The sequence below is a fragment of the Ooceraea biroi genome, chromosome 2, assembly GCF_003672135.1.
Source record: "Ooceraea biroi isolate clonal line C1 chromosome 2, Obir_v5.4, whole genome shotgun sequence".
NCBI classification, from domain to species: Eukaryota; Metazoa; Arthropoda; class Insecta; order Hymenoptera; family Formicidae; genus Ooceraea; species Ooceraea biroi.
Genome location: NC_039507.1, coordinates 11,509,348 through 11,534,613, shown reverse-complemented (window position 1 = coordinate 11,534,613; position 25,266 = coordinate 11,509,348). Strand labels below are relative to the sequence as shown.

At 37.3% G+C, this 25,266-nt stretch overlaps 1 protein-coding gene across 5 annotated transcripts in view; it reads left to right on the top strand.

Annotated features, from left to right (window-relative positions):
* Window positions 1–25,266, top strand: part of LOC105284425 — a 33,329-nt gene that overhangs the window by 2,415 nt on the left and 5,648 nt on the right. For 2 of the 5 annotated variants that reach the window (XM_026975441.1, XM_026975439.1), the window contains exons 4-15: window positions 22–338; window positions 578–787; window positions 7,855–8,034; window positions 8,212–8,326; window positions 8,586–8,785; window positions 12,975–13,066; window positions 13,148–13,518; window positions 13,599–13,710; window positions 14,535–14,637; window positions 22,741–23,252; window positions 24,483–24,672; window positions 25,032–25,219. In XM_026975441.1, coding sequence (XP_026831242.1) covers window positions 22–338; window positions 578–787; window positions 7,855–8,034; window positions 8,212–8,326; window positions 8,586–8,785; window positions 12,975–13,066; window positions 13,148–13,518; window positions 13,599–13,710; window positions 14,535–14,637; window positions 22,741–23,252; window positions 24,483–24,672; window positions 25,032–25,219 — 2,590 coding nt within the window. The other 3 variants (XM_026975440.1, XM_026975438.1, XM_026975442.1) reach the window with 3 other exon arrangements.

Below are 25,266 nucleotides of genomic sequence, written 5' to 3'. Positions count from 1 at the left end.
TATTTGTGTCTGTTACTGTAGGAGAGAAATGTTGAATCAGTAAGAGCAGCAAAGGACGAAAGAGTTCGAGAAATTAGAAACGCCATAGAGTTGATGATAGCTCGCCTGGATTCTCAATTGAAAGCCAAACTGCTAACCCTGATGGGTCAGAAAAATTCATTGACTTTAGAGACTGAGCAGCTAGAAGCATTGTTGCAAGAAGTAGAGTATCAGTTACATACTTGCACACGTTCCGAATTGATCACCAAAAGCGCCGAACTCTCTCGCAAGATACATCAGATTCGGAAAAAACCGATGACAAGTTTTGTTACTGCACCAGTTCCTGCTGATTTCCATAGGTAAGATATAAATTGAGAAGATAAATAAATGTAAAAATTGAATAGTATCACATCTAGAAATTAAGCAAAACAAAGTTTTTTGCATGGAAATTATTATTCTTTCTATATATTTTATATATTTTTTCACCTAGAATGATATTGTCGATTATACTTTGTTATAGATGTTTTATATGATTTTGATTATACTATAATTATGGAATTGTTTTCTTTATATTATAATAAATATTTCTGTTTTCTAGTGAAATCGTGCCAGGCTATGACAGTGCAACATTTACTATGCAAAATTTTACTCAGCTTCAACTGAAGGCTGATCCAGTATATTCTGCACCGCTACATGTGAATGGACTATGTTGGCGATTGAAGGTATATCCTGATGGCAATGGAGTTGTACGTGGAAATTATTTGTCAGTATTTTTAGAACTGAGTGCTGGATTGCCAGAAACTTCAAAGTACGTAAATTTATAAGTAACGCACACGCGCGCGCGCATATATATATATATACACACACATACACATTTATAAATTTTATTACAAAGGTTATATATGTATATATATGTGTGTATATATATATATACAAATATATACATATATAACCTTTATATATATATATATATATATATATATATACACATATATACAGGGTGGCCCATTTTAATTTATACAGTCGATTTTTTAAAAAACTAAAAGAGATACGAAAAAATGTTTCAGACAGACATGTCACGATTTCGAGGGGGACATAAGATGATACCATTGGTTTGACCTTGAATAGTCGTTTGAAGGTCCCGCGAAGATCACCTTCAATTTCTTAAATTGAAACCCCAACTTTTTATTGCAGATTCTTATTCTCCATTGAAAAGTAAGTAACTTTTGTCTGAAACATTTTTCCGAAAAATGTCATCTTATGTCCTTAAAATGTCCTCAAAACTCATCTTGAAGATCATTTTAAGGACATAAGATGACATTTTTCGGAAAAATGTTTCAGACAAAAGTTGCATGTTTTCTCGCGTAGAATCCGAATCCGTAATAAAAAATACCATGTCTCATTAAAAAAAAATTTCAGACCGGAAGTTAGAATTTCGATAAACAATGACCCGTCTAGTTGTATCCACATTCTCTGTCGTGTATGGAGATCAACGTTCGAACAGTGTATTGTCGAATACCGAGTTACGTAATCACGTTTGACATTGTCGATATTCGACAATACACTGTTCGAACGTTGATCTCCATACACGACAGAGAATGTGGATACAACTAGACGGGTCATTGTTTATCGAAATTCTAACTTCCGGTCTGAAATTTTTTTTTAATGAGACATGGTATTTTTTTATTACGGATTCGGATTCTACGCGAGAAAACATGCAACTTTTGTCTGAAACATTTTTCCGAAAAATGTCATCTTATGTCCTTAAAATGATCTTCAAGATGAGTTTTGAGGACATTTTAAGGACATAAGATGACATTTTTCGGAAAAATGTTTCAGACAAAAGTTACTTACTTTTCGATGGAGAATAAGAATCTGCAATAAAAAGTTGGGGTTTCAATTTAAGAAATTGAAGGTGATCTTCGCGTGACCTTCAAACGACTATTCAAGGTCAAACCAATGGTATCATCTTATGTCCCCTTCGAAATCGTGACATGTTTGTCTGAAACATTTTTTCGTATCTCTTTTAGTGTTTTAAAAAATCGACTGTATAAATTAAAATGGGCCACCCTGTGTGTATATATATATATATATATATACAGGGTGGTCCACTTAAATCGATCATCTTAGATATTTCACTTGTTTTTGATGATACGAAAAAATGTCTAAGGAAAAAGTTGCACCGTTCGAACGGACTATCATGATGACAGAACGAAAATTTTTTCAAGGCTATTTTTTTCGGAGATTCAAAGGTCAAGATAATTTTTTTAAATGGAACTACATATTTTTGTTTGCGCAATTTTATAACCAACATCGAGAGGAGTTCAGCGACCTATGACAACATGACCTTTAAATGATCTTGAACGCGGGAAACAGAAAAATCAAACTATGTTCTTCAACACAAAAATTTATTTAAGGTGTTCGAAATGATGTCCTCCGACTTCAATACATATTCTAATACGATGCACAAATGATACTCTTACCCTTTCTATCATTTCTGAATTTATACTAGCACATGCATTCAAAATGCGCTCTCTCATGTTCTCTTGTGTAGTTGGTACATCATTGTAAACAGTGTTCTTTAACATTCCCCACAAAAAAGTCTAAAGGATTCAAATCAGAAGAACGTGCTGGCCAACTGATATGTCCTCCTCTTCCTATCCAGCGTTCCGGAAACATTTCGTGTAAAACTGTACGTGCAACACGTGCGTTATGAGCCGGACAACCATCATGCTGATACCACATTTGTAAACGAGTTTCTAACGGCACCTCTTCCAATAAGTTTGGTAATTGTTGGGACAAAAAATCAGCATATTTTTGACCATTTAATGTACCATCAATAAAGAAAGGGCCAATGATTCGATTGTGTAAAACACCACAGCATACATTAAGACTCCATGGACGTTGACGTTCTACTTGTCAAAGCCACCTTGGATTTTCAACGGACCAATAGTGCATATTTCTTCTATTTACTTATCCATGGTTAGTGAAAGTTGATTCATCGGTAAACAATATTCTGTTGAAGAAGAATTCATTGACCTCCAACTGTTGTAGCGCCCATTGACAAAATTCTATTCGATTAATAAAATTATTTTCATGAAGTTCTTGATGCAATGCAATGTAATATGGATGAAATGAGTGGCGTTTAAAAATGTGTAAAACACTTGTCTTGGAAATACCAGTATTTCTTTGTATTTGTCGAGAACTGATATGTGGATTATTTGCCACTGTAGCCAAAACAGTAACTTCTGCTGGTTCATTAGTTTGCAAATGAGGTCGCATTTTCTTACGTGAACAAACACTTCCAGTTTCACGAAATGTTTTAATAAGACGGTCAAAAGCAGCGCGAGACGGTAAACGCTTTTCAGGGTATCTTTGGCCGTACATTCTCTGCGCCTCTGTAGAGCTTCTTCCGCTTTCACCGTAAATAAGAAGCATTTCTATTCTTTCCTCTTTCGTATAATGAGTCATATTTAAACTCTGATATCGAGAAACTCAGGAAATGAACTGAACTGCGAAAGCATTTCACGATCATAAATATTTACATACACATACACACACGCACACAATACATGTATGGAATTATTTCAATCTTACATTCCATTGAATTCCAGAACATGAGAGTGTTTACCGATGAATCAATGTTCACTAACCATGGACAAGTAAATAGAAGAAATATGAACTATTGGACCGTCGAAAATCTAAAGTGGCTTCGATAAGTAGAACGTCCATGGAGCCTTAGAAAATGTATTGAAGTCGGAGGACATAATTTCGAACACCTCCTTAAATAAATTTTTGTGTTGAAGAGCATAGTTTGATTTTTCTGTTTCCCGCGTTCAAGATCATTTAACGGTCATGTTGTCATAGGTCGCTGAACTCCTCTCGATGTTGGTTATAAAATTGCGCAAACAAAAATATGTAGTTCCATTTAAAAAAATTATCTTGACCTTTGAATCTCCGAAAAAAATAGCCTTGAAAAAATTTTCGTTCTGTCATCATGATAGTCCGTTCGAACGGTGCAACTTTTTCCTTAGACATTTTTTCGTATCATCAAAAACAAGTGAAATATCTAAGATGATCGATTTAAGTGGACCGCCCTGTATATATATATATATATACAGGGTGTCTCGATGACCCCGTGCCACCCGTTAATGACGTGTAGGTTGGACTTAGCTGAATAGAAAAGTCCGATGTCATTTTGCGATTTTCGCAATATTAACGGAGTTATTAATTAATAAATATAAGCGAATGAGGGCGGTGCGTGCAGCGAGATAGGTCGGTAGGAGGGCCGCGCGCTCTTTGATACCGCGAGCTGAGCGGCGCGCGGTGAGGGAGAATGGGGTGTTTTAGATACTGACAATATCAAGGACGCGCGGGGGATCCTCCTACTGACGGCTATCTTGGAGACTGATAGAAACAGCGTGTGACGCTGGGGCCCCGCGCTGAGCGATAATTGATTCATATCCTTTTTTCCAAAATAGTTTATTTTGTGGCAATTTTATTTTAAGGTAAAAGAAATTGTTTTTAAGGCAAAGGAAAGGAAAGCTATCGTTTCCTCACCACCTTGCGGTAGGTAGCACGGAGCGTTTTTTTAGGGCCGGTTTTTCAATCATGGTTTAAACGTAGATCTAAGTTTAAACCATGATTGAAAAACCGGTCCTTAAAGTGGTTTCTCCAATAGACCTAATCCACTCTCATTATTTAATGCAATAATTGTTCGAAGTGCCTTCCTCGTTGCTCTATGCAGAGTTCGGTTCTTCGAACAATGTTACGCGTTGCACGTTGCGCCATGTCCAGCGTGATGGTATTGAAGGCCACGATAATTGCTTCACGTACTTCATGTTCTGTGCCATCACGCCAGTGCTCGACTAAATTCTTTATGTAGCCCCAAACAAAATAATCTAATACATTCAGATCCGGCGATCGCGCCGGCCAAGCGATTGGGCCATCACGGCCCATCCACCTGTCCGGAAAACGCGCGTTCAAAATTTCACGTGCTTGTCGCGAAAAATGAGCAGGAGCCCCGTCTTGCTGGAAAATCATCTGCGTTCGTAAAAGTAAAGGAATATTTTCCAGTAATATTGGCAAATGATTTTCCAGAAAATCTGAATAAATTTGCTCATTAAGTCGTGGCGGGAAAAAGAATGGACCAATCTAAAAATCAAAGACAAGAAACTTAGATAAAATTGCAACAAAAAATCTTATTTAACTCATTTACTCAAGCTTACTATTTCATTTCCGATGATTCCTGCCCACACGTTTACGCTCCATCGATATTGGAAAGAGCTAACGCGAATAGCATACGGATTTTCTTCTCGCCATGTTATAAAGTTACGAGAATTAAAAATTCCGTTAGGCGTAAATGTAGCCTCATCGGTCCATAGAATTCGATCGGGGAAAGAAACGTCTCGCCGATGCTGCGCAAGGAATCCTGTGCATGTTTCGCCAATGATTAATAATATACGAAAATCGCCAATAGTTAATAATGTACGAAAATCGTCATTAATGACGAAGAATAAAAATACCTCCACAAAAACATATTCGATGTTCATAGTCTCTCGCACGAAGTTGTTGGACCCGTTGGTAATGGTACGGATGTAATCCGTTCCGTGTTAAAGTACGATGCACCGCGCATCGCGACAGGCCAAGTTCGTGAGCTGCACGTCGTATACTCATGTTCGGGTTTTCTGTGAACAACTGCAGGATTCTCTCTTCCTCATTTGGGTGAGGATGTATGAAACGACCATTGTATCGCCAATTGGGTAAGAGAGATCCTGTTTCTCGGGCACGGTGGATGCATCTCGTAATTACGTTTCTGGATGGATGCCGTCAATCGGGAAATCTTTCTGCGTAAATGCGTTCCGCAGCTCTGGCATTTTCTCCAGCCATCCTGTAACAAATGATCATGTCAACGAATTCTTCAGACGTAAATTGATCCATTGCACTTTATATCTGATCACTCAATGTGTGAAAACCACGTGCGAGAAATATGCATAAAACAAAGAACATGGATTACAATAAGCTCGCTTGCGATCTCTATTTCGATTTGCCCGTGATTCCGACTTGAATCTCTAATCAGACGCTATTTGTCTCTCAACGCTGCTCGACAAATAACTCTGGCTGTTTTCTGTTTTTGGTCTATTTATCCTATTTGGCTATAGTTGGGGGTATTTTGACCTATCGCTCTTTACAGTACCATTACCAACGGGTCCAACAACTTCGTGCGAGAGACTATGAACATCGAATATGTTTTTGTGGAGGTATTTTTATTCTTCGTCATTAATGACGATTTTCGTACATTATTAACTATTGGCGATTTTCGTATATTATTAATCATTGGCGAAACATGCACAGGATTCCTTGCGCAGCATCGGCGAGACGTTTCTTTCCCCGATCGAATTCTATGGACCGATGAGGCTACATTTACGCCTAACGGAATTTTTAATTCTCGTAACTTTATAACATGGCGAGAAGAAAATCCGTATGCTATTCGCGTTAGCTCTTTCCAATATCGATGGAGCGTAAACGTGTGGGCAGGAATCATCGGAAATGAAATAGTAAGCTTGAGTAAATGAGTTAAATAAGATTTTTTGTTGCAATTTTATCTAAGTTTCTTGTCTTTGATTTTTAGATTGGTCCATTCTTTTTCCCGCCACGACTTAATGAGCAAATTTATTCAGATTTTCTGGAAAATCATTTGCCAATATTACTGGAAAATATTCCTTTACTTTTACGAACGCAGATGATTTTCCAGCAAGACGGGGCTCCTGCTCATTTTTCGCGACAAGCACGTGAAATTTTGAACGCGCGTTTTCCGGACAGGTGGATGGGCCGTGATGGCCCAATCGCTTGGCCGGCGCGATCGCCGGATCTGAATGTATTAGATTATTTTGTTTGGGGCTACATAAAGAATTTAGTCGAGCACTGGCGTGATGGCACAGAACATGAAGTACGTGAAGCAATTATCGTGGCCTTCAATACCATCACGCTGGACATGGCGCAACGTGCAACGCGTAACATTGTTCGAAGAACCGAACTCTGCATGGAGCAACGAGGAAGGCACTTCGAACAATTATTGCATTAAATAATGAGAGTGGATTAGGTCTATTGGAGAAACCACTTTAAGGACCGGTTTTTCAATCATGGTTTAAACTTAGATCTACGTTTAAACCATGATTGAAAAACCGGCCCTAAAAAAACGCTCCGTGCTACCTACCGCAAGGTGGTGAGGAAACGATAGCTTTCCTTTCCTTTGCCTTAAAAACAATTTCTTTTACCTTAAAATAAAATTGCCACAAAATAAACTATTTTGGAAAAAAGGATATGAATCAATTATCGCTCAGCGCGGGGCCCCAGCGTCACACGCTGTTTCTATCAGTCTCCAAGATAGCCGTCAGTAGGAGGATCCCCCGCGCGTCCTTGATATTGTCAGTATCTAAAACACCCCATTCTCCCTCACCGCGCGCCGCTCAGCTCGCGGTATCAAAGAGCGCGCGGCCCTCCTACCGACCTATCTCGCTGCACGCACCGCCCTCATTCGCTTATATTTATTAATTAATAACTCCGTTAATATTGCGAAAATCGCAAAATGACATCGGACTTTTCTATTCAGCTAAGTCCAACCTACATGTCATTAACGGGTGGCACGGGGTCATCGAGACACCCTGTATATATATATATATATAAAGGTTATATATGTACACACACACCCACGCGCGCGCGCGCGCGCACACACACGCACGCACGCACACACACACACACGCACGCACACACACACAACCTTTGTATAAAACTTTATAAAATGTGAAAATTTATTTAGACTATAAAAAAGGTATGGAACAAATATTTTTTATTTATCTTAAAATATTTTCGTAGGTATGAATATAGGGTTGAAATGATTCATCAAGGCTCTCGTGATACAAGCAAAAACATTGTTCGTGAGTTTGCATCTGATTTTGAGATCGGTGAATGTTGGGGATACAATAGATTTTTCCGATTAGATTTACTCGCGACGGAAGGTTACTTAAATACGGAACTTGATACTCTTAAGTTAAGGTATATCCTTTTAACCTTTGTGTGCACACACAGGTTTTTCTTTTAATTAATCAAATTTATAATAATGCTATATATTGATTTAATGTGTGAACGATATATGAACGCACCTGCGCATATGTGCGCACGCGAAATAGTGTAATAAAATAAAAGTCATATTTGTTAATATCAAGTTAATAGATTTCAGGTACGACCACCGACATTTTACCAACGTTGTAGAGACCAGCAATGGTGCATCAACCAATTACTGACAGTGCAAAATCAATATGCCACTCAAATTAACGAATTAAAAGAGGTAAAAATTATTTAGAAGAAAATGAATGTTGTTTTAAGCTATAATAAATCTGTGTATCTATGCTAGAAATCTATGCAGAAATCCGTGTGTGAAAAATATATTACGTTTATATTAATAAGAAACCAATAATTCTTGAAGTCCTTCATAATGCAGCAATTCTTAAATATTACTCAAATAGTTTTTTTGCTTTATTCAGATAAATATCTTGTAATTTTAAATAAATAAATGTGCTAATTGAATAAATGCTTTTTATACACAGAGATTAGCGATAGAAATTTCCCGTAATGCCGTGGCTGCTGTTAAAGCTACTAACGGAACTGGAATTTACGGTTTACATACATCATCTCCAGCAATGCAACAACAGCAACAGCAAAAACGCATCGCAGAAGATTCAACGATCAATTCAAATACTACACGAACAATCGAAACGTATCCTAATATGAATGGAACATCAGGAAGGTAACAAATGTTATTGAAAATTATTTTAATAATTGCGTGATTCATTATCATATTGATATAATGAAATGTAAAAATTTATCACGATGATCACTAAATCACTATATCAATTCTGGTTCTTCGGTCGAAGTCACGTTTTCTGTCATTTTGATTTCAACATTTCATAAACATTTCAGTCTATTTTATCAGAGGAAGAGAAGCAAACCTGATACTGAGTTGCTTTTTGATAAGTGACAGGTGAAACTGGCCGCTTAAGGGGAAACTGGAGTGGTCTGTATTACCGGCGGAATAAAGAATTTTATTTCCAATACACCTTTTTTTGGTTGTACGAAACAACAAATCCTTCTCCACAATTACAGTACATATAGTAATGTTTGTCTGGATTTGGACTTTATGTTAAAATCGGAAACAATTTTGAAAATTAGTTTTATTACCGGCTTGTGGCCCTACCCTCGTATAATGATTGCTTATAATATATAAGTTATGCAGTTTGACATGTGAAATGAGAACATCCAGACAAAGGGACAGAGTGAAAGAATGTAAGGAAGCTTTTAAAAGAGAATTCAGAAGTGTAATAAAAAAGTTGTATATGAAATAAAATTTTGTGCATATATGCATCATGGCCAAGAGTAAAACAAAGGACAAGATTAGGTCCTTGATATCGTGCAAAAGGATTTTTCATTCTGCGCAACCAATGAAAAGATCTATTTAAAAAACTCATTTATTCCGTCGGTAATACAGACGATGCGAAGGAGTACACTAGCCACTCCAGCTTCCCCTTAAGGCTCCTGGATGGTCACCGCAGCCAAAATAACTGTGATATGAGACTTGGTCATGCGGAATGACTGCGCATGTGCAAGACTATTTTTATATTACAGGTATTCATTTCATTTTCATTTTACGACTGTTGATTGACTGTTAACAGAAAAGCTTAGTTTTCGGAGTATTTTACAAGTGTGCTGAAGCGATCTGTAGTGTTTTTTTTATCAAAATATATTTTTATTAGAAAATGGCACGCAAGAATTCTCAACGTGTCATTTCTCGCTTCTGATGTCATAATTTAACATGGCCGCGGTGATCACCCAGGAGCCTTAATGAGAATTGATAGGAGAGGGAAGAAACTTTGCTAGCCATTAAAATTTTTGAATCCGGAAAGATGGCTTGCCATTAGATTAGTATTTAATCCACCATCTCTGTTGAGATTATTAGGATGCTTGTAAATTTTTTTAAAGATTTCCTGTATTTTCTAGGAAAATAGGCGATAGTCTTAGTTAATAATGAAGTTTAATAAAACAAGATTTTGTGTCCGATTTTCAAGTTATGTTCTGCTAGTTATGTGCTGACTGTGTTGCATGTTTTAATCTAACGGTAGTTTAATGTTGTTTTATTCATGTGTTCATTCTCTCAGTTTCTCCCATATGGAGAGACTGAAAATAGGAACAGGATTTTATAAACTCCAGACATGCTCAGTGGCGACCTTTCGTCTTTTGAATTATTAATGAATTGTTCTACTTTTGTTGATGATTTGTAAATTATTTTATATTATATTCGTTTAAGGTTTTACCAATTGTGTCTGTGATTCCTTGAATGTATGGAAGAATGTATACAGGGTGTAACAAAAGTCTGGAAACGGTCGAATATTTCATAAACTATGTATTTTAGAAAGAAATGTTTCAGACAAAAGTTGTAGGATTTCAAGTAGCGCATTACATAGCAACATCAGTATGATCTTGAAGAGTGTTGTCAAGGTCATGTGAAGGTCAACTTTGTTTTCTTAAATGGAACCGCCTATAAAATGTTACATATTTGGATTCTACGGGAAAAAAACGAGTAAATTTTATCTGAAACATTTGTTTGAAAAATGCTTCTATCAAAAGTTATACGCATTTAAACCTTAAAGTAGAATACATTGCAAGTAATGATAAATTAATTAAAAGACTTTATCGTTTTGTTCTTTTACTTTATTAAATGTTCGAACTGGTGTCCATTAACATCTAAACACTTATTAAGTCTTCTTACGAAACTTTGCTCTAAGTAACATTTCTGGGGTCATGCTAACGCAAGCTTCACGTATTCTTCGTTCGAGTCATGATTTTCGAACTTGATAAGCAGCATGAAAACCAGCTCAAAACTAACTAAATGCATAAATTTGTATTTACATTTTCTGATGTGTAAGTTTATGTTTTTTTCAGTTAACATCGAGTACGTACTCCAAGGTCATTAGCTAGCGCTAGCATGACCCCAGAAATGTTACTTAGAGCAAAGTTTCGTAAGGAGACTTAATAAGTGTTTAGATGTTAATGGACACCAGTTCGAACATTTAATAAAGTAAAAGAACAAAACGATAAAGTCTTTTAATTAATATATCATTACTTGCAATGCATTCTACTTTAAGGTTTAAATGCGTATAACTTTTGATAGAAGCATTTTTCAAACAAATGTTTCAGATAAAATTTACTCGTTTTTTTCCCGTAGAATCCAAATATGCAACATTTTATAGGCGGTTCCATTTAAGAAAACAAAGTTGACCTTCACATGACCTTGACAACACTCTTCAAGGTCATACTGATGTTGCTATGTAATGCGCTACTTGAAATCCTACAACTTTTGTCTGAAACATTTCTTTCTAAAATGCATAGTTTATGAAATATTCGACCGTTTCCAGACTTTTGGTACACTCTGTATATTTATTTTGTATATATTTATCTTTTATCTATTCTTGTGATTGTTTGGTTTATGTGTTGTTGGATTAGTATAATTTGATTTGTTTATCTATTATGGTCCTGAAATAGGTTTTTTAATTCTTTGAATTTCTCCTTTATGCTATCTTTGTCGCAGATGATGAAGGCTGTATATATTAACGAATCGAGGACTAATTGTTTCTGAATCAAATAGTGATGCGACTTGGTGTGAAGATACCTGTTGCTATGTGTAGATTTTCTATAAACTTGATGATCAAGGAAACTGTCTACTTTTTTGTGACTAAAATATTTAGGAAGGGGTTTTTTGATTTATTTTATTTCCATTGTGAAAGTAATATTAGCATATTGTGAATTGAGCAAAAACAACAGGAGGGTTTGAAATTTTTTGCCTTTTTTGTTACCAGGTAACAAAGATATCGTCCACGCAGCCATATTCGGGTTTTCAGAGAAACTATTTAGATTATCTGGTAATTGAAATGTTTCATAAAAATATTTGCTTTTACATAATATTTGCATAGAATATTATCGGAGAGATTGGGAATTCCCAATGGTAGCATTTGTAGCTTGTTTGTAAAATTGATTGTTATAAATAGATTGTATTCGATTAGAAGGATCAGATCAGTGGAGGATTTGTTTTGAAGACTTAATTATATCTATGATGTTCAAGATTGGTACTTCAGTGAATACAGATACCACATCAAAGTTTACTAAGATATCATCAGAGTGGAGTGGGATTTTCTGACTGATCTTTTGTATGAAATCGGAGGAGTTTTCAGAAGTTTTGGTAATGATTTTCTCGGTGAAAGAACTTAATTGTTAGTCAAAACTTTTGCTAGATTATTTGTTGGTGAGTTTATGACACTTACTATGGATTTGTCGGATGTATTGATTTTGTGAATTTTATGGTGGCCATATAATCCTAATTCCGAGTAAAGGTTCTTTTCATTAAGGCACTCTTTGTTTATTCTGAAAGTTTTTTCTGAAAGTCTTTTTAATCAGATTTTTCGTTTATATGGATAAAGTAGGATCTTTTTTCAAAGTATAGAGAAAGTTTTTCAGAGTAAAATATTTGCTAAAAAGATTTTTGATACTGTTTTGTGTTTGATTTATTTGACCAAACTACATTATTAGCTAAAACTAACATCTATTTTCCTAGAAAATACAGGGAAGCTTTAGAAATTTACAAGAATCTCAACAATTTCAACAGAGATAGTAGATTAAATACCGACTTAATATGACAAATCATTCTCTCAGGTTTTTAAAATTTGAATGGCTAGCGAAATTTCCCCCTTTTCTTCTACTAACCATCATTAAACGGCCAAAACTTCATTTATATATAGGGACATCTACCGAGAAGCAACTTAGTGTCAGATTACTTCTCATTCCCTGATGAAGTAGAAATGTTCACGAAAAGTCCGAATCAAAATGACAAAAAACGCGGCTTCAATAGAAGCCAGAACTGAAAATGAAATATGTTTCTTTTTTAATAGGTTGGTACCGACTGAACTTTCTGGTAATAACAGTAATCCGACAATATTAGGGGATCAATTGATGCCGATGTGCAAAATAGGTGAGTCCTCAAGTACGTATCCTTGCTGCATGCCAATGTCAAAAACGCTGCTAAAGATGACGCATTGCACCAACAATAATCGGAACTTTGTAGAAACCGACAGCAATTTATCGCGTCGTGTCAATGATAAATTTATGGATTACCAAGCTGCAGAACCTCATTCTATTTCTTCGTTGTCGCCTTATTCGTCATCAAATGTCGCCGCACTGTTTGGTCAGCAGTCGTCAAATTTATTGTCCAATAATAGTGCCAGTGATCCTGTACTATCTACCTCGACATTAGCATCAATGACGGATAATGCGCATGAAGTCTTAACGGGAAATGAAACTGCACAACGTTGTATCAATGATGCATCGTTGGCAGAGTGTCAGGCCGTCGCTGATTGTGTCCATTCTCCATCATCATTCTATCTATCTCCGGTGGTGAATTTTTCGTCTAGCAGTAGCAGTAGTAGCGATAATGACGTGAGTAATCTCTTGATTAATATTTATGTTTTCAATGACTTCATCTGTATAAGAAGAATCTTTTATTGCAATTTTTATAGGAATTAAGTGAACATGATATCTGTATTGATGAATGTAGACATAACGAGTCTAACATCACACTTTTGGATTTAACGAATGATGAGAATGATATAGATGATGAAACAATGTCAGGTATGTAAATTACACATATACATACATTATTATACTGATAAAAATAGTCAGTTTTAAAACTAAAAAAGGTGCTCTAGTGCTTGTTAACTACTTTTGGTCTATTTATAAGTTCTGATGATTAAATTACAATAAACATGTTTGAGAAGTTGAACAACATATTGCAAATGGTGTAATCTCGAACGGAGATTCGTTCGGGGCTGAATGAAGGCAATAAAGAAGTGACAGGAATGTCGCAATCGTCAGGAAATGCAAAGAAAAAAATACACGAACCAAATATAAGACGATAAATGTTTAAAACGAGAAAGAAAATTCAGAAAACTTTGTTATCTCTAATAGTTTTTATGCGACTTCGTATGATTTTACTTTTATTTTCATCTCGATGTCCAAATGTATTTTTAACTGTCTTAAATTATATGTTACGAACTACGTTTTGATATATGCTTATATACATTATTATATATATCAGAATTATGTAATTATTGTATTTATCTTATTATAATTATTCTATCATAATTATTTGGCTATTCTAAAATATTTTTTAAATACGCTTTTAACTTTACAAAACTATTATATTATTTCAATTTAACCTCAACATATTATCTCAACAATTTACGCATAATCCAAATTATGTTAAAATAATAATTGTTAAATTATAATTGTTTACTATTGTAGTGGCTAATTAGTGGCATACATAAACATGCTATATATATTTAGAATATCGTGACAATGATAAATAAAGCAAAAATATGCTTTATACTATTATTTTATAATATTATCGTATAATAAATTAAGGCTTCTGTTGTAACAATAAATTATATTTGTAGGAGAAAATGATGTAGAAGTCGCAGAATCTCTTGCATCATGGGTACAGAATAAACAACATGCAAAGCAACAAAATAATCAGAGTGCTGTTAAGGATACATGCAGGTATTTACAACACTTATTTAGAAATAGCAGTGGTATTAGGTGCACAAATTAATTCGGTGTTTTTGTTTTTAAAGAAATTGAGCCTTTATTTACTTTATTGTTTTTAAAAAGGGATTCGTCAACTGTCCAATAGATGGACAAAACTATTAGAAAATGATAGTAAATATTTCGAAGATTGATATGTTTATTATTACAAAAAAATAATAAACATATCAATCTTCGAAATATTTAGTTCAATAAAAGCTTCTTTCTTCAATGAAATCATCGATTTCATATGTGCACATTTATACACACTTAATATACACTGTATAGTATACTAATGATGCTAAGCCTGAGAGTGGTCACGCTCGCGTTTTAACTGTAACGCCTCAAACGTGGACATTGAATTATGGATGCGTTCCACTGAACGCTCCCAACGATCGCGAGCGTCATTTTATCTTTATTCAATATTCAGTGAGCAATCAAGACAGCGTCATTCTAACTTTATTCAATATTAGTGAGCAATAAAGACAGAATGACGGCACCCGTAGTTCAATTGTCCACGTTTGAGGCGTTACAGTTAAAACGCGAGCGTGACCGCTCTCAGAGCTGATGCTAGTAACGATAGTTGTAGTCTAATATAATAGATGCATGATAACAACAGACAGCTGCTGTCCTCTCGCGACTAAGGCTTCAGTAGGATGCCGATGAATATGTGTCATAAATTCAAATGCAAATTTCAAATCGCGATACACTGGCAATGTCTGATGGTCGGACAAATTTTTATACATTAACTGCACGCCAACAAATTCGTTAGACTTCAAGATGCAATAATTTTCTCGCTCTAAGAAACAATTCATCATGTACTTTGCCGTTTTGCATTTGCTCAGTTGCGACCCCACCAATCGAGACAAGCTCTTTATCCACAAAGTGCCTGGCGTCGCCGTCGAGTCGCGAGTCCGTAAGATACAACAGATTCACGTGCCTGGCTCTCTTATCATCGGTCAACCGCAATGGCACGATCCTGCTTCGTTCATTGACATTCTTCCTCTCCTGAGTTGTGAATACATTGACGGAGATGTTATTGAAACGTTCGAAGCGAGTGATTTGCTTCAGAGTCATAGGAAACTCGATCCTGTTGAGATTCAATAGCGTCGAATAGTGTGGGTACTGACAGGATCTCTCCGGATGCGTCCTTGCTGGATACAGAGCAGCGATTATCGCCCAAGCAAAGCACGCGTTATCCGGCGAACATACATTAAGTAGCGCTTTCGTCAGCGTTATGTCGCGCGGTATTTGGACAAAGCATCCAACGCGCATGGGATTACACTTGTTCACGTTCATCATGAGATACATTATGCGTGATAATGCCCATCCGTTATCGCGCTTCTAAAACTCGTCCAAAGCCGCCAGAGTCGTCTCGACCACGTGAGTATCGTACCACTCTCGCAGGTCGGTCGTAGGAAAGAGCTAACGATTCTTCGTTGCGATGCTCTTAACGTCAGTCTCAACACCCGCAACGAATTCACTGTTAAAAACGGTATTGACTTTAACGCTGTCGTGTCTCTGTCGATACTGTCGCAAACTCGATCTACGACCACATCCCTCACGCTCTCGAGAAACCGTTTAGGTTCTATATAGCTCGAGTTTATCACCACACCGGTCGACACACGATCGTCAAACGCCGTCTCGATTTCCGACCACGAGAGAGCTCTCCCGATCCATCGTATCCAGCACCCGCATGCGTGAAACGTCGACGCAGATCGTTCCTCGCGCCCTCGAATCTCGCGATGAGCGCGACGAGAGAGTTCACTGTCCCCGTCGGGGCACGACGACGATACTTACCACGCAGCTCCTCTAGATACTCGTCGCACTGTCGTTCCCACGCGCGATACGAATCCATCGACGCTCGCCGTGCTCTCGAGGAGATCGCGTCCCTCCATGATCGTGACTTATATCTTAGGAGGATTCTTCAACCATAAAGTATTACCCTCACTGTCCTGAGGAATAGTAAACTTTATCGCTTGAAAGGGTAACCTGAAACCACGTTTTCCACGTGTTCGTCTGAGAACTTTCGCTGCCGAACTCTCATACCTAGAGGCTCTACCGCTACAAGCTGTGACAGTCCTCAACCAAATGTCCTTACGCGGAATCTTAATGCCGATTTTCCTGCGCAAATGATATGTCGTCAGGTTCCATCGCGCGTCCTCCTTTACAGCAGCGTCTCAAATATCAAGAATCCTCATCGATGGGGACACTGCTTCGTCTCCGCTCACGTCGGACGGACTCGACGACAGACCCTCGTCGCAATGAAGATCGACGTTGTCACGATCCACGCAAAACAAGAACTCGATTTTTTCTTAGACTCTAACTTCTCCCCCATGTCATTTTTTTCACGAGCGAAGAAACAACCGTACCTGTTAGAACAACGGTAAAAATCGTTCTGAACCAACGGCGAAAGTAATCTGCACAAATAAATGACGTATCTGTGTTGGGTAGAAGAGCTGCGCATTCTTGATAAGAAAATACATATTAAAAAACCACAACATCCTAGACGCGCTATGCACCTATGTACCAGAGTGCAATTAATTGCTACAAATTTAATCCATCGCGTAATTCACAATTGCGTAGTTCGGGATCATCGCGTAAACATAGCCTGATTATCTATAAGATGCCAAATCGCAAATCCATCGCGTAATCCACAATTGCGTTGCTTGGGATCATCGCGCAAACATATCCTCATTATCTAATAAGATGCCAAACCGCAACTTCCCGTACGTGCTACGTACCTAACTCCATGACCCATCGCCTCCCGCGTCAGCCAACACCCACCTATCGCGCGACGAAATACCCCACCGCACATCCCCGGGAATCAAAGGCGACACCGCGCGTCCGAGACGCGCGGTGCGGCGCGACCGCCTATTGGACGATGCAATTCCCCCATACTCCTCAGAGAGGTTCCACCGATAACCCCGCCATACCACCCGGGGGTTTCAGGCCCCGATAAGAAACCCTCACTACACCACACACGGGGAGCTTCCAGAACCCCCCTTCATTCGACCCCCCCCCCCTCATTGCCCCATGAAGTGAGATGCCCTTTTATTTGTCAACTGACTCAGTTTTTCATGAGAAACATCACTGGGTAAATAGTGGGCGCGAATTAAATTACACCCTGTTATAAAGGGTCCGGAAAAAGTATGAAAACCCCTAAATTTTACGAAGACTATGCATTTTAGAGAAAATTGCTTCAGACAAAAGTTATATGGTTTCAAATAGCGCATTACACAGCAATATCAGGATGACCTTGAAGAGTGTTGTCAAGGTCACATGAAGGTCATCTTCAATTTCTTAAATGGAAATCCCCATTTTTTATTGCATATTCTTGTAGCTTATCTCGAGAGCTTTCCAAAACACTATAATATAGCCTTTTTCATGACGTACTTTTCGAGTTATGGAGCTTGAAAGTTACGGTATCGTGGGTTTGATCGTTTTATGCGCTGTACACACGTCGACACTTTTATGTCTAGATCGAGTGTATACATTAAGTGTCGACGTGTGTACAGCGCTTGAGACCGTGTTGCTAAAGAAAATTGCAGTGTCTCAATTGTTTCTGCAATTCACGTATAGACACGTCCAAACGAGTATTGCATGGCGCTCTAGTGTATTTCCAATCAGACGGAAATTTTTAGCGAGTGTCGCGATAATTTCGAAGTTTGACTGGACGAAAGTAAAAACAAAACTTTTAATTTCCCTTTTGGAAGGGCTCCCGCACCTATGGGACGTCTCGCAGGCTGATTATAAAAATCGTTCAAATCATACAGCTTCAATTGAACTCGCGCAGCAATTTAATACTGATTCTGGAGAAATCATCTCTCTTTTTTTCACCCACTCCTTCATCCATAATTTTCTTTTTCGTCTTCTATGTTTTCTTTTTATCACGATACAAGCGACTACCACAGCAGCGAGCGTACGTTCTTCTATATTGACTGATTTAAATCGTCTCCCAATCTAGCCGAAATGTAGAGAAGTGTAGACAGACACGATACTTTTTGCGGATATCTAGACCCGACATAAGTGTATGACATTACTCTATCCTCAAAAATTGCAATACATATGGACGGTAATGACACTGATCTAGACATAAGAGTCCGCTCTAGGTGTCATCGTGTATACGCGTTATTAGAGTACATTCTGAAAGTGGCTTCCATTGATTTTCTAACAGTATATCAATCTTTGATAGAACGCAGAAATAGCTCTACGAGTATATTCAGCAGGTATTAAAGCTGCTCCATCCCTTATCCGCTGCCTCAATTTTTGGATGCTTTGAGGTTTTGTTTCGTAAACCTTACTCTTCAGGTAATCCCAAAAGTAATAATCAAGAGGACTTAGATCTGGTGACCGAGGTGGACAATTTTCTCCTCCCTCATTTTGGTTCCTTCTTCTTCCTATCCACCTTCGTGGGAAAACCTCATTTAAAATTCGACGTGGTCCTGCACCAAAATGAGGTGGAGCTTCATCATGTTGAAACCATATTTGCTCGAAGTTATTCGGAAAAATATTTTGTATGGCTGGAATTATTTGATCTACAAGTAATCCCTCGTACATTTGAGTATTAAGATTTCCCTCCAAAAAAACGGCCCTATTAAATAAGTATCTATCATGCCATACCATATATTTACTTTTTGTAGGTATTGCGTATGAGTTTCCCGCACCCAATTTGGATTTTTATCTGACTAGAAGCGAACATTTTGATTATTAATCTCACCTGTCAACGTAAAGGTTGCCTCGTGTGTGAAAACAAGTTGATAAAGAAAGTTGGGCGAGGCATTTATTAGCTCCATCATTCTTGCTCTTGAACATACTGCAGTTTGTATGGATGTAATTTATTTTTTCTTATAATTCTGTGGATGGACCTGGGAGCAATGTCGTGAACTTGAGCTGCTCTACTAAGAGCCATATGGGGATTTTCAATAAAACCTTGCAGAACATCGTTGTTTATTCTCATTACTTGCAGATAATGATCTAGAGCGATTATTTACACTACCAGTTTCTTGAAAACGCTGTATTGTTTTCGAAACAGTGGATTTATTAATTTGACGATTCGGAAAAGTCTCATTAAATAATAGAGCTACTTCAGTTAACGATCGTTCATTATCACCCCATCCGCGCATCATGAGGATAGTGATTCTTTCACGCTCCGACAATGCGTTAGCCAATTTTTTTAGTCAAACGATTAATATTTAATTTATTAATTTCCGACCTAAGAAGACAAAAGTTCTCAGCAGAAGCGGAGAGTGCTCTGCTCTGAACGCTATCACCCTATCTGAATGATTATGCGCGAGAAAATAACACTCTACACCATGGCGTTTGCATTTTATACCCCGTGGGAGTATCGATAAGGGAGTCAGGGGGAGGAGGAGGGGAAGAGGAGGGGAAGAGAGGGCAATTGGATCGTAGGAAGCTTCTATTGGACCCTCAGGAAGGAATTCAATTCCTCCTGATTATTACTTTTAGATAATGCTGATGCAGGCGATACCGTAACTTTCAAGCTCCATAACTCGAAAAGTACGTCATGAAAAAGGCTATATTATAGTGTTTTGGAAAGCTCTCGAGATAAGCTACAAGAATATGCAATAAAAAATGGGGATTTCCATTTAAGAAATTGAAGATGACCTTCATGTGACCTTGACAACACTCTTCAAGGTCATCCTGATATTGCTGTGTAATGCGCTATTTGAAACCATATAACTTTTGTCTGAAGCATTTTTCTCTAAAATGCATAGTCTTCGTAAAATTTAGGGGTTTCCATACTTTTGCCCGACCCTGTATACATAATCCTTTCATGCACTTGGCGCAAGACTACTGTTTCTCGACATCGAGTTGGATATAGAGGGATACTTACGTGGGTCGTTTAATAAGTCTGGTAAAAAAGCAAGTCTGGTAAACACGTTTTTTTGGAAAATCTCGCCTTTACTTCTCAACATAGTCTCCATCAAGAGCGATACACTTGGTCCAGCGAGTTGTCAATTTTTTAATACCGTCGGAAAAGTAGGCTGTCGCAATACCTGCAAAATACTCATTTACGGCGACGATGACTTCCTCATTCGACGAGAATTTCTTCCCACCGAGCCAGATGTTCAAATATGGAAAAAGGAAGAAGTCGCGCGGGGCCAAATCCGGAGAATAGGATAGATAAGGAATTAACTCAAAACCCACTTCATGTAATTTTGCCATTGCGACGGCCGACGTGTGAGACGGCGCGTTATCTTGGTGGAAGAGCACTTTCTTGTGCGCTAATCTTGACCGTTTATTTTTCAGCTCTTCTTTCAAACGATCCAACAATGTTGCGTATTACTTTCTTGTTATTGTCTTACCCTTTTGTAAGTAGTCAATCAGGATAATTCCTTGGAAATCCCAAAAAACAGTGGCCATGACCTTTCTAGCTGACAAAACAGTTTTCGCCTTCTTCACTTTCTCCAGGCATTGCCCACTGCTTTGACTGTTTCTTCGATTCGGGAGTGTAGTGGTGGACCCAAGTTTCGTCCACAGTCACGAATCGACGCCAAAAATCCTGCGGATTGCGCTTAAGCATCGCCAAACACTGCGTTGAAACATCCTTTCGCGTGCGTTTGTTATCGAGAGTCAGCAATCGCGGCCCCAACGTGCACACAGCTTTTTCATGTGCAATTTTTCATGGAAGATGTTATGTACTCGTTCCGTCGAGATGCCTACAGCAATGTCACATACTTTCATTCGGCGATCTTCCATAACCATACCATGAATTTTTTCTACGACATCCGACGTGGTGATCTTAACTGGGCGTCCGGAGCGCGTTTCGTCTTCAGTGCAGGTTCGACCACGTATAAATTCGTTTATCCAGAAATACAACGCAGGAGCAGAGTCTCCACTTCGTCTAACTCGACTTTGATCTGTGCTGCTGTCCACTTCTTTAAATAAAAGTGTTTTATTTAATGACTGCATAGAATTCGTTTTTTTCCATTGTTGTGGCAACTTCTAAATCGCTCGCTTCAAACGACTACCAAATCTAAACAATGCATCACTTCTGGCTGAAATTTGGTCTGGGAAGGTTTGAAGAGTGGAACATTATAGGCGTCACATCATCAAATAAATTGGTGCCATCTCACAGACATTTACCAGATTTATCAAACGACCCACGTATATAATATAATTAGGTAAAAGTACAGAAAAGGGGACCCCCCCTCCAATGACCTTGACCTTGACATATGTTGTCAAGGTCATCCTCCTGAGTGACCTTCAAGAGGTTTTAGCCGTCGCTCATTGTTTATGAAAAAGTTATTAACAAAAGAAGTTTCGAAAATATAGTAGTTATTTTGAATATTGAAAGATATAAACGACGAATATGTATATGAACGAAGAAAGGAAAGTCATTTAAAGCAGTGAATTGTTAATATATAGAATAGTTTCTTTTAATATAAGTACAAAGTATTCTTCACTTTAACCAAAAGCACAAACAGTTAAATACAAAGTATTCTCTGCTTTAACCTAACCTAACCTAACCTAACCTAACCTTGGCGGGGGAGGAGCGAAGCGTATGTGTTCTGGGCTCCAGTTTCGGCAAATAGAACCGGAATAGGTTAGGTTAGGTTAGGTTAGGTTGAGTTTCTGCAAATTTATCCTATTAATAATAATATTGTTGAATAAAGTATATGAATTTGAAATATTTATTATTTTTCTTTCTCTTTGTTCTTCTTTTGTTAATAACTTCTTAACAACCAACGAGCGACGGGTGAAACCTTGTGCGTGCTACTCGGGGAAGTGACCTTTGTAATATATGTCAAATTCAAGTCCTTACTTCGTGTGAAAAGTCGGAAATCCATACAAAACTACTAAACTTATTTTGTTAATAACTTTTTAACGAACAACGAGCGACGACTAAAACCTCTTGAAGGTCACACAGGAGGGTGACCTTGACAACATATGTCAAGGTCAAGGTCATTGGAGGGGGGTCCCCTTTTCTGAACTTTTACCTATAATTATATACTTATACAATATATGTAATATATTTATGTAATATAATTAAAAACAAATGTCTGTCATGTTATTAAGAATAACTTAATGATAATGGTTCTCTGTTTGATTTAGATTGAGGGAGGTAATGCTGTTGCAATTATTTGAGATGCAGGATAGGAACTCTGCATGGACTTCTTTGTGCCTTGACCAGCAAGCTGAAAATTGTGTTTCTAGAAAGTCGCTCACGAAATTGCAATGTTATAGTCCAATTTCATTGCACAGCAGCGATATCGAAGCACCTGCTGCAACTGCCGTACCGACATATTCGCACAAGCATCATAAGCTTGATACTGCCTGCAATAACTCGACTTCTATCAATAACGGTCATTCTGATTGTACTTTCCATTGTTTCCAACAACAAGCGGTTTGCGATACTAAAGTCAAATTGAATCAACTGTCAAGCGTTTGTCAATCGGAGTTATCCATGACGATGCCTTCCAGCAGTCAAGCAACCGAATCTGAAACAATGACGTATTCCAATTCAACAGATTGCGAGAGGGATGTTTCAAAACTGCCAATTGTTAATAAAATTAGCCATGATACGAAGCCGTCTAAACTACGTCTAGATTTAACAGTACCAAATGGTGAGTAAAAAAATATGTAAGACAGTAATATGTATTATGTTCTATACGTATTCTATATACATATACATATATGTATATACATACAATTGACAGTGAGTGAATGAGAACAAAACAAGAAAAATGATGTATTATCGATTCACTTGTATTCCTTATTAAGTTTTTTAAAGAATAAAATGTATAAATCTTTTTTTTGTTTTTTTCATCTAAATTGTTTTCTTTCATCTAAATTAAGGGTAAATCTACCGATTAGCGTACCCACCTCTTATCACCTTGTCCTTGACATATATTATAGAGGTCACCCTCCTGAGTGACCTTCAAAAGGTTTTAGCTGTCGGTCGTTGTTTACTAAAAAGTTATTAACAAAAGAAGTTTAATGATTTTGCACGAATTTTCAGCCGTCCACGACAAGCAAAAGGTTTTATTTTCCGAAACTGGAGCCCCGGACACATACGCTCGGTTTCAGCCGCTTCGCGGGAGGGCGAGGGGCAGGGGCTTCGCCCCCTTCCCCCCGCCAGAACTAGTGTAACAGATTTTACCGTACAGATTTTGACCTGTTACACGGCAGGGATCCCGGCGGGGGGGGGGGGGCGAAGCGGGCTGAAAACGAGCGTATGTGTCCAAGGCTCCAGTTTCGGAAAATATAACCTAACCAGGTTAGGTTAGGTTAGGTTAAAGCAGAGAATACTTTGTATTTAACTGTTTATGCTTTTGGTTAAAGTGAAGAATACTTTGTACTTATATTAAAAGAAACTATTCTATATATTAATGATTCACTGCTTTAAATGACTTTCCTTCCTTCGTTCATATACATATTCGTCGTTTATATCTTTCAATATTCAAAATAACTACTATATTTGCAAAATTTCTTTTGTTAATAACTTTTTCATAAACAACGATCGACGACTAAAACCTAATGCGGGTTATTCGGGAAGGTGACCTTTGTAATATATGTCAATATTATGTTCTTGGTTCGCGTAGACAGCTGAAAATTCGTGCAAAATCATTAAACTTCTTTTGTTAATAACTTTTTATTAAACAACGACCGACGGTTAAAACTTGCACAATGTTACTCAGAGAGGTAATCTCTATAATATATGTCAAGGACAAGGTGATAGGAGGTGGGTACGCTAATCGGTATATTTACCAAATTAAGTATCAATAGTACTATTTTATCTATACTTAAAAATCAGAATTGAATTGAAGAAACAATACAAAAACATATTATTTTAGTACTTCTGGGCAATAATAAAATTGTGTCGAAGCATTTGCTGTCTCAGCATCAGCTTTCTGATCAGAGTTCATCCATTAGTAAGAATTTAATAGACGATAACACCAAGATGTTCGAGTTTGATCAATTGCTTCAAGCTATACAGTTGTCGGAATCACACAAGGATGCGGTTGTTTCCAGCACAAAATTGAAGTAAATATAGATATAAAGTTGTCATAGAAACAAATTAGGATAAGAATAAATTTTATAAACAACTAACGTGTAAATAATATTTATCTTCATATTTATAAACTTCATATTTATAACTTTAACTATTAGATGTGCAAATTACTTTGGTACTTTTTTAAAAGAAATTAAGCCTTTATATCTTCTTTTTTTCAAGAGGAAATTCATCAACTACCCAATACATGGAAAAAAGTATTAGAAAATAATGGCGAATATTTCGAAGATTGATGTTTATTATTTTTTTGTAATAATGACTCAATTTCTTCAAAGAAAGCACCGAATTGATTTGTGCACATAATAATTTCATATCTTATTTTTAAATCAAGGAAAAATACTTCATTAAAAATGAAGAGTAATACTTGTACTTCTGATGGAAGTTCTATTCCGTTCTTGTTGACACAAGAAAATATTTTGTCATCACCTACAAATACTATGATGAAAGATACTACAAAAGATACTATTTTTAGTCCTACCAATTACAGTTGGTCGCCAGCATTATATCAACACACACCTAGTAAGTGTTATGGTTTAGAATTCAAGTCCCATTTTCTTAGAAAAGTT